Source organism: Lipophrys pholis (genome assembly GCF_963383615.2).
Source record: "Lipophrys pholis genome assembly, chromosome: 16".
Taxonomy (NCBI): Eukaryota; Metazoa; Chordata; class Actinopteri; order Blenniiformes; family Blenniidae; genus Lipophrys; species Lipophrys pholis.
The window spans coordinates 23,364,307-23,377,538 of NC_137634.1; the positions used below are offsets into that span (position 1 = coordinate 23,364,307).

At 41.2% G+C, this 13,232-nt stretch overlaps 2 protein-coding genes across 3 annotated transcripts in view; both read left to right on the forward strand.

Annotated features, from left to right (window-relative positions):
- Positions 1-746: 746 nt before the first annotated feature.
- On the forward strand, positions 747-3,421 carry zmat2 (zinc finger, matrin-type 2). Its single transcript, XM_080483448.1, has 6 exons — positions 747-792; positions 1,826-1,925; positions 2,175-2,298; positions 2,456-2,529; positions 2,635-2,780; positions 2,862-3,421. The coding sequence occupies exons 1-6, from the start codon at positions 775-777 to the stop codon at positions 3,003-3,005; spliced, it is 606 nt and encodes a 201-aa protein (XP_080339574.1). The 5' UTR covers positions 747-774; the 3' UTR covers positions 3,006-3,421.
- Positions 3,422-5,700: 2,279 nt separating this feature from the next.
- lcp2a (lymphocyte cytosolic protein 2a) overlaps positions 5,701-13,232 on the forward strand; it is an 11,378-nt gene continuing 3,846 nt past the window's right edge. The window contains exons 1-18 of one of the 2 annotated variants that reach the window (XM_080482835.1): positions 5,701-5,823; positions 5,907-6,157; positions 7,127-7,189; positions 7,281-7,327; positions 7,649-7,711; positions 8,466-8,491; positions 8,578-8,618; positions 9,179-9,365; positions 9,938-10,026; positions 10,168-10,225; positions 10,321-10,398; positions 11,183-11,208; positions 11,528-11,547; positions 11,819-11,929; positions 12,038-12,056; positions 12,471-12,486; positions 12,570-12,657; positions 13,127-13,179. In XM_080482835.1, the coding sequence (XP_080338961.1) occupies positions 6,080-6,157; positions 7,127-7,189; positions 7,281-7,327; positions 7,649-7,711; positions 8,466-8,491; positions 8,578-8,618; positions 9,179-9,365; positions 9,938-10,026; positions 10,168-10,225; positions 10,321-10,398; positions 11,183-11,208; positions 11,528-11,547; positions 11,819-11,929; positions 12,038-12,056; positions 12,471-12,486; positions 12,570-12,657; positions 13,127-13,179 (1,063 nt within the window). In that variant the 5' untranslated portion in view covers positions 5,701-5,823; positions 5,907-6,079. Of the gene's footprint in view, positions 5,824-5,903; positions 6,158-7,126; positions 7,190-7,280; positions 7,328-7,648; positions 7,712-8,465; positions 8,492-8,577; positions 8,619-9,178; positions 9,366-9,937; positions 10,027-10,167; positions 10,226-10,320; positions 10,399-11,182; positions 11,209-11,527; positions 11,548-11,818; positions 11,930-12,037; positions 12,057-12,470; positions 12,487-12,569; positions 12,658-13,126; positions 13,180-13,232 lie in introns of both variants that reach the window. The other variant, XM_080482836.1, reaches the window with a different exon arrangement.

The following is a 13,232-nucleotide window of genomic DNA, read 5'->3' on the forward strand; positions in this document are numbered from 1 at the left end:
AAAAACAGAATAACATAGCCACAATAAAAACACAGAATAGAATAGAATAGAATAGAATAGAAAAAGGCAGTGTTTTTCTCAGAGAGTAATTGTTTTACAGCGTAGCTCCACACATACTGGAAGATAACAAATAGAATTGAAGGTTAAACTATCGAATAAGTCAGAAAACAAATTAGGTAAGTAAAATATTAAATGTCGTTATGTAATAGGAATATATAATAAAATGACTCAGAAGAAAAACTTTAATGGTAACATGTGAAACTGTTATTCATATACTAAAACAATATTTGATATATGACAGAAATCAATGGAAACCGTGTCTTAAAAAAACACAAAAGTGTTGCTTTTAAAACTTTACTGCGCATAAGAAACTGTTATACATTTTTTAAATGAAATTGACTGTGAGAATGCAAAAAGGCATTCACACATTTGTGATCCATTTTATTATTATTATTATTATTATTATTATTAGTAGTAGTAGTAGTAGTAGTAGTAGTAGTAGTAGTAGTAGTAGTATTAGTATTAGTATTATTATTATTATTATTACAAAATGTCCCTTATCGCTTCCTTCAGCTTTGTCAGCATTACAGTTTGGCTTTATTCAGCTTCAGCCTTCACACTTACGTTCACTTGTGGAAATGCAAACTTGTAGTTTGAATATTACATTTAAAAACACCATAAAGCAGCGTTATTATTGCTATTATTAAATTAATTTAAGTAATACTACCTCCCGTCCGGCAGGGGGCGCTGTTTAGTGTTTATCCACAGCTAAAGATGGCGTCCGGCAGCGGGGTGAGTTTCTGACCGGGGTTTTTAAAGTTTTAATGATAAAATACTGAATTTTGTGTTGATTTTCCGTCGTGATATTTCTTCCCAGTCTTTCTCGTAGTTTGGGGCTTTAATGACCCAGACTGAATCCGATTACGTCGCTTTAAAAGCCGTTCGGAGCGTCTGCTAACAGTAATAGCTGCTAGCATGAGCTAACATGCCAACAACGACTAGCAGGAGCTGGAGTCAAAATAGTCAACATAATAAACCTTTAGCTCAGATTTTATTCCGCAGCGGTGTTTGGTTTCACTGTTCATTGATCATTTTTCCAGTTTCGGTTATTTTCCTTCCGCTGCTGCGCTGGAAGACAACAATAACAACATGTATTAGCACAGCTAGTTAACCACAACAACATCCGGTTTATCACAAAGCCCAACACTGAACAAACATTGATCAAATATGTCAAATTAAGCTATCGGATCGCTTATTATCACATTTACTACAAAAATACATAAAGACCATTAACGAAATGAATTAAATGTGTATTTCTCATTTGGAAATTCAGCTATTGTGTTTTACAACTGAAGGATTATTTTCTAAAAGTTACAAGAACAACATATTAGAGAAGTATTGAACACATACAGTGTACTCAAAGGAAAATATTCAGCAAAAACAATATTTAAAATGGATTAAATTGAATTATTACGTCAAAGATAAACAGTCACACACGCTCACACAAAAGACTTGAGGTGCATTAAGTAACCTCAAGTGATTGTTTCTGGACTGTGGAGGGAACCGGAGTGCCCAGAAGAAACCCACACACACACTAGTACATGCAAACTCCATACAGGAAGGCCGTATTGAAACCTGAGGCAAGAGTGCTCAACACTGCATCAAACTGAGATCTGTGTATAAAAGAAAAACTGCTTTCTTGCTTTCTTCTCACACAGTGGAGCCAGAAACTTGAAGAACGGAGCTCTTTGCTGAACCGGCATGTAAAGAAAAGTTTCTGCTATGTGTTTCACTGTTTTTTTATCCTCTTGTCTTTGTCTTCCAGTCCAGCAAGAACGACTTCCGTCGAAAATGGGACAAAGACGAGTACGAGAACCTCGCCCAGAAGCGTCTGGCGGAGGAGCGAGACCGAGAGAGGCGAGATGGTAAAGTAATATTCAGGCTGCATCGCACGTTCCAGTGAAAACATCATCCAAGCAGCGAATGTGTCAGCCTCCTTAACTGGAACTGGGAGCTGGTTCCACATGAGAGGAGCCTGAGAGCTTTTGGGGTTTTCTTTGCCTGCGTGGAGCATAAATGAGCCTGGAGTGTGATCGATTGCAGAGCGTTAGACTCACATTTATCCGGACCGACACCATTTTGTTGTTCACGATGTCTCTCTTGTGGACTGTCAGGAAAAGTTCCTCCTCCGGTGAAACGCGACCTCCTGCGGCACCGAGACTACAAAGTGGACCTGGAGTCCAAACTGGGGAAGACCATCGTCATCACCAAGACCACCCCGCAGGCAGAGATGGGCGGGTAAGAGTGTGCGTGCGTGTTGCGTGTGTGTTGCGTGCGTGCTGTGTGCGTGAGTGTGTTATGCCTCTACATGGATTTACCTGGGTGTGTGTGTGTGTGTTGCGTGCGTGTGTGTGTTATGCCTCTACATGGATTTACCTGGGTGTGTGTGTTGCAGGTATTACTGTAACGTGTGTGACTGTGTGGTGAAGGACTCCATCAACTTCCTCGATCACATCAACGGAAAAAAACGTGAGTTTAAGTGTTTACCCGTTTATGCTTCTTGTCAATTTGTTGTATTACTCTGTTGTTGTTGACCTGTTTACCTGGTGGCTGTGTGCTTGTTTGCCTGTGCAGACCAGAGGAACCTGGGTATGTCGATGCGTGTGGAGCGCTCGTCTCTGGATCAGGTAAAGAAGAGATTCGAGGTGAACAAGAAGAAGATGGAGGAGAAGCAGAAGGAGTACGACTTCGAGGAGCGCATGAAGGAGCTGCGCGAGGAGGCGAGTGGAGCGACGCATCTCCTCCACGTTCGGCGCCTCTGCGCTTGGCTTACCGCCTTGTTGTTGTTGTTGTTTGTCCAGGAGGAGAAAGCCAAGGCGTACAAGAAGGAGAAGCAGAAGGAGAGGAAGCGGCGGGCGGAGGACGACGTGGACTTCGAGGAGGATGACGAGATGGCGGCGGTGATGGGCTTCTCCGGCTTCGGTTCCTCCAAGAAGAGCCACTGACGCTCCGCCGCTCAATGGAGGCCACAGAGGGACGGCGGGCTGCTTTCTGGCCCCGTCCACTTCCAGGAGGCGGCGCTTCAGAGGAGGACGCCGTCCGGTCCTCAGACTTTTACTTTCTTCTTCACAGCCAGGCTCTCATTGCGGTAGGCTTCACCAGAAATCCTGCGGGCAGCGAACGCGTCATGAAGCAACAGAGACCAAAAAGCAACAGCGACACATTCAAGGTCATAAAATCTGAAAAAAAACAACACCATTTCTGTTCATTTGAGACATTCAGGGCCTGTTTGTGGATGTTTTTGCTTTTGAAGCAGAAAAACTCAAAGTGAAGAGTTGACTTTTGTTTGTGAAACTGGCGTGCGGGTCAGAGCAGGGCATGCTGGGAAACCACTTTTAAATAAAGTTTGTTTTTATTTGTACGTCTTGGCTTGTCGTGTGGTTTATTCCGTTTGAGTTCAGCTGCCTTCACACTCGTACACTCGTAACAAGAAATGTCCGTACATTTCAGAAGTTGACTTAAGTTTCACAAAACAGATTTGTTTTGTTTTTAATGACTCGTTTTAAAACACTTTCTTCAAATGAAAAACAGTAGTGTTAAATGTGATGTTTTCAAGACAAGTTTGTACATCTATTTAAATTCTGCTGTAGACATTTTTATTTTTGGAGACATTTTACTTGTTAGTTACATTCAGTAGTAATGGAGGTTTTTCTGTGGTACTGTAGTGACACCTAGTGGTCATGGATGGTATGTACTGGAAAATTACAAAAAGTGAGTGATAGTCTGCGAAATACGGAATTAATAAAAAAAAATTAATTAATATTGAAGTATTTTCATTTAATATATAATAAGAATTAATATGTTATATTAATTTGTAATATATTTATATTTATAGTTCCATTTAACAATTAAACAACAACCAAATCTTAGGCGGAATAATAAGAGATTGAATTACCATAATGTTGGGAGTGTGTTCTCATAAACTAAAAGGTTTTCCATAAAAACTTGACTTTTTAAAAATGTAAATGTGTTTCTCTATAAATTTGTGTGACTTTCATAAAATTCCTCATGAAAAACATACTTGGTTGTCATGCTAAACAACTTTGTGGAAGTTGTCAACCTTTTGGCTTTGTGTTGTTTATTTCTTTTCCCACAGGGTTCTCTGAAGGCTCCGGTTTGGTTGGAGGGGGTTTGACGGACAACAGGACGAAAACTGTCACGAGTCTCAGAGGTTTGTCAGATGTTGGAGGGCCGGGCGCTCTCTCTCTCTCTCGATCTCTGGCTAAGACATGAGTCCCTTTTCTGTTTTTGGTTCAGCTGCTGAAACCGAGTTTAATCAACAGGAAGCAGAAGAGGAAGTTTGGTTTCTTTTTTTCGTTTCTTTTTTCAGCACTTTGATGATTAATGACCAGAATGAGCTCATGAATCAACCGCACTCAGCAAATTCAGAGAAGAAACTACACCAGAGAAATGACTGTGAATTATCAATTCATGATTAAAGAAAGGAGTCTTATTACTTTTCTGTCCTATTTTATCTTACCATTTTATTCTATTGCATTCTTATTTATATTTTGAACAATGTTTCCTCTGTGGCGTCACGACTCCCAGTCCATATTCCTCTGGGACTTGATAGTTTTATTTTGACAGTCCCCGTAACATCAATCCAACTTGTTCGTCTGTCCATGCAAATGTCCCTGTAGTCCCATTGTTAATGTTCATAGTGTATCGTTCTCTGCTGCTTGTGTCTGGTTTAATTACAAAAACAACCAACAGCACCTACTGGTGGCTGAACGTGAAAATTACATTGTTTTCAAAATGTGTACGCAAAACTTTTCTGAAACAAAAGACGATGCATTTTAGTGGAGCAGTGGAGCAGTGGTTTGCACTTCGACCTCACAGCGAGACAAAAAAAAGCATGAATGTGATTCTAGAATCGGTCCTGACACCAGTTTGAATCCTGGTGTAAAACGGTGCCCACTAAAACCAGAGTAAGTCAGCACAAATCCAGGTTCAAAATGAACCCATTTATTTTTATTCTTCTATCCTATGAAAACGGTTGTTTCCATGCGGAACAAGTGCTGAAAGCATTTCACTGCACATTATACTATGTATATTTGTTTGTGAGGCTGAAGATAAATCTTGAGATGAAAACTTGTCTACATAAAGGTAGAAACTCTGAATCCACGAATCCATTCTGAAGCAGAATTAATAAATGTCCATAATTAGTTTTAACCAGTGCAAGTCCAAGTTTAAGACAAAGTCTAGAATTGATCTGAATCCAGGAGCAAATGTGGCCTGAAACCAGCTCAGAAGCAGGTTTAAAACTTGTATTAAAACCCAGATGATTCCATAGTCTGTAACCATAACAACCAACCCCAACTCCTCAAACCTTCCCAAGCAAATGGCTCAAATGAGTTTCAAGCAGGTTCAACCATGTTGAGACTAAACCCACAGTTAAACTGAGACCAGGTGTACCTCGGCTGTAAAGCCGGTCTGACTCCCGGGTAAGTCCAGGTCTGAAGGCGGTCTTAAACCCGGTCTAACTTTGGTTGCAGCGGCGGCGACGAGGCTGAACTCTGATTCAGTTTTTCTGCATGGAGTGGGTGCAGCTGCAGCACGGCGGCTGTTCCGCTGTGTGGTCAGAGGAGGGGGGAGGATGATCATCACACCCCTGCACAGTCACTTCCTATGATAGACAGAGTGGAGGAGACAGAGTGAGGACGAGGGCGGCCATTTTGGGTCCTGGAGGACATGTCTGCCTGCGCTGGGCTGGGCGTTCTGGGGCTGCGTCTCTCAGACGGACTCCAGCAGACTTAAGCAGCCGTGAGCCGGTTTGAGGAAGTAAAACTTAAAGAGGGTTTTTTTTATCTTTTGGTTTAACTTTGACTGAAGTTTGCAATCAGCAGGAAGGAACGGAGCCATCTGTCAGACAGAGAGACGGCGGCGCGTCGAGAAGCCGTGCAGTCGGACCCGTCGACAGGCTTGTGAGCTGTTCCTCCTTCTGTCAGATGTTCGCGTCGTCTCACTGAGCGCCAGTTGGACGGACTTCGACTCTCTGGAGACCCGAAGAGGACGCAGGATGAATCTGGACCGAGTACCGTCCAGGTCGGAGGTGATGGGGTGGAGTCCACAGCAGCTGGCGGATTACCTGAAGACGGTGAGGCCTTCGTCTGTCTCCTCATAGTCATCTTCACTTTAGGCCATGCAGATCGTACCACCAGACCAAGGGGCCCAAACATCTGAAGGTCTGAAAGCTGGGTGAGGGTTAGAAAGTGGTTCCACTCATCCTGTAGATTTCACATTACCTCGAATTCAAAGTTACTCCGATTGTTCACTCTAGTTTGAGTGAGTTGATTTATTCTAGTTTATTCTGATTGGACTGTTTTGGCTCATTCTATGTTTTTTCCACTTAGTTTGTTCCAGTTTGTCACCGTTGGTTTGTTCCAGTTGATTTGCCGAACGAGCTAATGTGCTGCTGTAGCTTCACTACTTTTGGAAGAGATATACAACCAAGAGACATAAAGTAATCAGTAACTCTGTTATAGTTTTGTTTCTCGTGTTTTTACACGAAATCCGATAAAGGCGAAGAGCAGATCCGCTGTCACCCTCTCTCTGTACCCACCGTTAGCATTAGCATTATTACAGAGCGAAGCTGTTGTTTTCAGCGAAAAGCAGATCTGTGACTTTTTCTCCGAAATTCCAGTTTACTCGCGACGTCTCATTAATTTTGAACTAATTCCGGCCAAAAGCAACACGAAAAGTGTCCCACGCTGAGTAGCATTAGCATTAGCCTGTATTCACAATCGCCGTGATTAGCGCTGCATGAATAAATAGCAGTTCGCTTCCCTTGCTAAGAGCTGTCACCTCAAAACTCTGTGTCTCTCAAGAATCCAGATTATAGAACACCTGCCTTCCTTTTCTGTCAGGAGCCAGTAACTTAGATATGTTTTTACAGAAGCAACTCACGTTTTTCAAGCACTGATTTTAAGTTACTTGCACAACACTGTTTAATAGTAATCTAATCCACACTCAAGATGAAACCCGTGAGTATTAATGGAGATCACGTCATCATTAAGTGTCCCAAACTCTCAAACCTGTGATGCTGAACCGTTTTCCTGTCGTACAGACCGATCTGTTTGGCTGCGATAAAGTCGTACTGAAGAACTCGATCAGCGGCTCCAGATTCGTGGTGAGTTCAAGGTCACCAATGAAATGTGACAAGGGAGAGGAGGGAGGTGCAGGACGCAGCCCCGTCCCAACTCTGTTGGTTTCTTTTGCAGAATCTGAGCGAGTTCGACCTCCAGAAATTCCCCAAACTGCACACGCCGTAAGTACTGCCCCCTCCTGGCGATCCCCGGTACTACATACGATGCTAACTTTAGCCTCCAAGTTGGTCGTTGAGGGAAATTTTCTGAACTTTCATATTTCAAACTGACACTCCTTTCATGGACACAGATGTCTCTTCACATCCAGCAATATGGACATTATCACTCTGGGATTTGTCTGTCATGCTCATGATTTCTTGCAGTCTTGACTGGCTGTCAGTGTAACACAATGGTATTTTTTTTTATCAGAGGTGTGTTCAGGGAGAAGTAACATTTTTATAACGGAATGTGTGGTTCTTCTTCATGTGCTCCTATGTCTGCAGGATGATCTCCAAGATCAGCAGTGAAATCAGCAAGAAGGAGAAGAGAGGCCCGTTTGGGAAAAAGTACGTTCATGTTTGAAACAGATTTCAAATCGAGGCAAGAGTAACCCCAGGTTTTTGTTTGGGGGTGGGGGGTGGGGGGGTGGGGTGGGGGGGTGGGGGGGGGGTTCCCCATGGCCTCCTTTAGATTTCTTCCAATCAATCAGATGAAGTGGCTTCATTTAGTTTGGGCTGTTAGCATTAGCAGGTGTACACAGTGGTGCCTATACACCCGGTAGTTTCACTAACTTTGATCAGTGAGGACGGATGTTCATGAATTACAGCTGCTAACACATTGTGATCATTCATTTTTACATCCTGACTCATTTTGACTGGATATTTTTGAATTGTTAGCGTGTCGCTAACCCGCCGTGACTTCAGGGTGGTTGATTCATGTGAATCCTTAAGATACGTAATGAAGATATGTAGCCTCAAAGTATAAAAGGTTTATTTTTCGACAACAAGCTATCAGTTGGCCACTTATTGTAAAAGTGTTACAGGTCTAATAGTTTTGAACAAACCCTGAAAGTTTCAATCATCGAAGCTGGATAGTTTCAAAATAATGACTTTGGGAATTTTATTTGCAGATGACATCTTATTATTAGAGCTTCTTATCACAGGAAGCAAATAAAATACAAAGTTGACATTTTGCACACCTGTTGTTTGGCCTTAATTTGTATGAAACCTTATGAAATATGAAGCGGGTTCAGTGATCAGCCACTCTCACCTTAGTGATTCAGGTCCTAAGAGTTTTCTATCCTGTATTTGTATTTCATAGGACGACACCCAAATATCACGAACCAGGTAAGAAAACGTTCCTTCTTCCTGGTTGTACTTACAGTCTGTTATTGTTCACATTAGAGATGAGAGAAATATGTTTCTTTGTGCAGAGATACCGGCCGAGAATCAGGGATGGGGAGACGACGAGTTTGTGAGTCAGTCGTTTCCTTCATGCTGGAGCTCATCACTGACCAACATCTACATGTGACTGACTGAGAACCAGTACACTGGGAACGTATTGCTAAATAAGACACGTGCAAAACGATGCATTAAGTAGGACTATATTTTCAACCACTTTACGGGTTTCTAGTTCTCCCATGGGTACTTACTTTTTAACTTGTTTTCTTCCATTTTAGTGAAATTTAAATTAGCAAGTGTGAACATAGAAATTGAATCTGAAAATAATGTACATGAGAGAACAAACAATTTATTCAAAAATAAATGGAAAACCTGTTTTTTTTTGAAAAATAAATCCTAAATGAATGCAGCATCAACTTTAATAAATCAAAATCTCTTTAATTCTGAAGTGTGAAAAACATATTGGGCTGTTATTTTCTAAGTTGAAATGTTATTGTTTGTTGTCACCTGTGTTTGCTCTTTAATCTAAAAACAACTAATGGTTTTATTACTTAAATTTAAAATAAATGATTTTATTATTTTTCAAACTTGAGTGTTTTCTTGGTTGTTTTTTTTTTTTACCGATTCCATCAGGATGATGAAGAATTTGATGATGACTACGAGAGTCCGTACAGCGGGGACGACGACGGCAGCGGCGGAGACTACGAGTCGCCAAACGAGGACTTGGACCCTGGCAACGACTACGAGCCGCCGCCCTCGGTACCGTTGGAGGAGCACAAGCTGTGTCCCACCCGGCCGCTCGCTGACGGAGAGTACATCGGTACGTCCACGTTAACGGACCAAACGTCCACCAGACAGAAAAACCAAAAACTTCACCAGAAATATTACAAAACATATAAAGTCAATCGAGTGTCTATATGATAAACAACCAACTAAATCAACCAAATTGCTCGACCAATCAAAAAACCAACTCACTAATAAAAACAACTCATTTAAACATCCAAATTACTCAATCGAGAAAATGAACTACAAATTGAACCAACCAAACAAAAGACCTGTTCATCCAAGGAAATCAGCTGAATTTAACCAACCAGTCAACTAACTGATGAACTACAACATAAAAGACTAAAGGAAAACAAAAATCTGAGATTTAAGCCGACAACTTTCGCACAAATACGCACGCACACACACACACGTACATAAAGCAAATGCAAAAAGTACATTAAAAAGTAGAACCTTAAAGGATTTCAAACATGAATATATTGCTTTTTGTGGTTGATCTGTGTGTGTGTGTGTGTGTGTGTGTGTGTGTGTGTGTGTGTGTGTGTGTGTGTGTGTGTGTGTGTGTGTGTGTGTGTGTGTGTGTGTGTGTGTGTGTGTGTGTGTGTGTAGATAACAGAAATAACCAAGCGCCGCCCAGAGGCCCGCCCCCCGTCCTGAATCCCCGCCCTACGAGCTCCACCCACCTTTCACCCCGTCAGGTGAGTCAGCGTAATGTATTACACAGCCTGTCCACAGGGGGTGCTACAGAGCTCCTCCTCTCACCAACAAATAATGACTGTTTGTGTGTGTGTGTGTGTGTGTGTGTGTGTGTGCGTGTGTGCGTGTGTGTGTGTTTACAGCCTGCAGAGTCTAAAAGAGATCCGTCCCCACACAACGTTGGACCGTCAGCAGGAAAATGTGAGTTACTTTTATTATTTCAAAAGAGCCGACACTCTGTCGGTCCGCTGAGTTCACTGGTAACACGTCACGCTAAAAGTTGTTTTTGGTTTTAGTTCCTCCTCTGCCGCCCCAGATTTTCCGCAGTAACAAACCGGGCAGAGCGTCAGGGCCCATCCCGACACCCAGTGGAGGTAAACGTAAAACCCCTCTAGTGGCTCATCACAGAGCTGCACAAAGCTACTTGATTGTGCTTGTCTGTTCAAATTCCAACCAAAATGTAATAAATTCAAATAAAATGTTCAAAGATAAAAGAACAAATTCATGAATGAAAAGAATCTTAAAAAGCAATTTAAAATGATAGATAACTTGAATATAGTGGAATAAAGTAAATAAATTGACAGAAGCTCAATAATCAATATTTTTTGTTAGAATTCTGTAAAATAATTTCATAAAATGAAAATTTTTTTTAACAATCTTTCAGAATATCCTTAAACAACTAAGAAAATAAACACCTGAAATGAAAAATGAAAAAACCCTGAATAACAACTTAAATAACTGAAAGAAAAAAACAGTTTCAGGGTTACGCCCTCAAGTGGCTCACAATGGAACTGCAGCTTTCAGTAAATGGTTCCATGTTCATTTTTAAATTACAACGAAAGTATTTCAAAACAATTCATTCATTTTAATAAAAATGTGAATAAAATTAAGTTGGTTAAAGTACATAATTAGAAGTGTATAACAAAAATCTATATTAACAAAACTAAGAAATGTAATTATATAAAATGATAAGTTTGAAAATGTTTAAAAAAAATTTAAAATGTACCATGATAGGCGAGCTGCATATTTAGAAAATAAATACAATTAAGCTTTAATTGATTAGAAAAGGTATTGATCACAGTAAGGTCGGGGGACACTAATTATAAAGCAACTTTTGAATCACAAATAAATAAACGTGTTTTTTTCTCTCCTTCACAGGACTTCATCGCGGCTCAGGAGAAAGGGTGAGTTCATCCACGTTGAGTTTTGAATCACCGTTTAAAGAACAATGGAGATTCATACTGCTCACCCGGACGTCACGTGAACTGAATCACATAGTAACTAAAGCATATGTGGATTCAGGTGTGACGTGATGACGTGAAATTAAATGCACATACACTGAAAATTATACTACAAACTAAAGGACACAAGCTCTGAATCACTAGTTCTAGTAACACTGACACGAGGAACACGTGAAGTAAAATGGGCCCAGAATGAAGCTTTAAATGCTGCGTGTCTTTAACATTTTACTCTGTTTCTTTTTCTTTGGGGTTTTTTTTTCAGCCGAGCGCACAGTCCTTGAAGTGAGTGTCCACACACACACACACACACACACACACACACACACACACACACACACACACACACACACACACACACACACACACACACACACACACACACACACACACGCGCACAGCACACACACGCGCACAGCAGTGTCTACCCTTTAAAGGTGTTTGTCAGTAAAAGACGTCAAGTGGTGTGTGTGTGTGTGTGTGTGTGTGTGTGTGTGTGTGTGTGTGTGTGTGTGTGTGTGTGTGTGTGTGTGTGTGTGTGTGTATGTGTGTGCAGGCCTCCGGTCTCCACCCCTGACCGTTCCATCAGGTCTAAAGCTCCTGTTCTCCCTCCACCCTCCTCCGCTGTGAGCAGGAGTAACTCCTCGGCTCGGCCTCCGCCCAACAGGTCCTCTATCAAATCCCCATCACCAGAATGTTTTTCAGTGTTTTTAAGTGCAGTGTCGTGTTTGGTGATGGAAAAAAAAAGCTGATGTTGTTGTGTTTGATTCAACAGGTTTGACGGGAGGAGAGAGGTAACTCTTTTTCTGCTTTAAATTTACACTTTTGAAATGCTTGAATTTGTAAAGTTTCCTGTAAAGCTTTAAAGCTTTCCAACTACTGCGAGTACAACCGTGGAGTCTAATGCAACAAGCGTTAATATGTCACTGGTTTGGGGTCTGAGTTTGCGCTCCAATCAGTGGTTGCCATGGTGATTCCCAACTAACTGACATTTCAAAAAAGCCAAACGGAATTAACATTTCAAACATCACATCTTCTATAACTCAAGGCTTCAAAAGTGAGAATAATATTATACGTAATATAAAGTAACGATTTTTCTCATAAAGTCATTATGTCGCGATCAGTTTGTTTATTTTTCCCTTTGAACTGTTTTTGTGTGACTTTAATTGTATAGAATGAACTAATCGTTTTCTTTCATCTCTTACCAGCAAACACACGATGAAGGTGAGAGCTACTGTTTCAGCTTTTCACATATACACTATATATATATATATATATATATTTATTCTTTCTAACATTTTTTTCAGGTCAGAAGCACAACACCTTCCCCCTCCACAATAAAAGTGTATCCCCTCGTCCAGGACTGCCTGGACCCCCCCGACGTCATGGAGACGGGTATTTAAGTTTTTGTTCTTGGCATCCGATCGATTTATATAAAAGTATTACAAACGTGTTTGAGAAAGTGTCTTGATATGCAGACGATGTTGTACTTTGCCCACAAAACTCTGGTCTTTTAAATCTTTGCTTTCCAGCATGAATGAATCACGACTTATGAGGTTAAATTCTTCGTGGGATTTTTAGTTTTTTTTTCCACACGTCTTTATGTCTTGTACTAAATTTGTAAAACCAAAACAAAACTTTTTATATAACTCAATTTTAAAGGTTGGAAAATGGGAATAAATGTGCAGAATAGCAACATTGAATCATTTTACGAATAACAGTAGGCCGATGTTGGATCCCTGAGGGACGCCACCCGGGACCTCCATGCACCAATGATGGTGCTCTGTTACCCTTCCAGCATTACTGGACTACTGTTGGTACTTCTGATGAGGATCTGATGGTTTTGTGTGTTTTGTTTGACCAGCCTGCCTCCCAGCATCCCGTCTGGTGGATCACTGCCTCACAAACTCCACCCTGGTAAGAATAAAGAAAGAAAAATAGTGAAGGTGTGGTCTGTAAAGGAGCCGTGG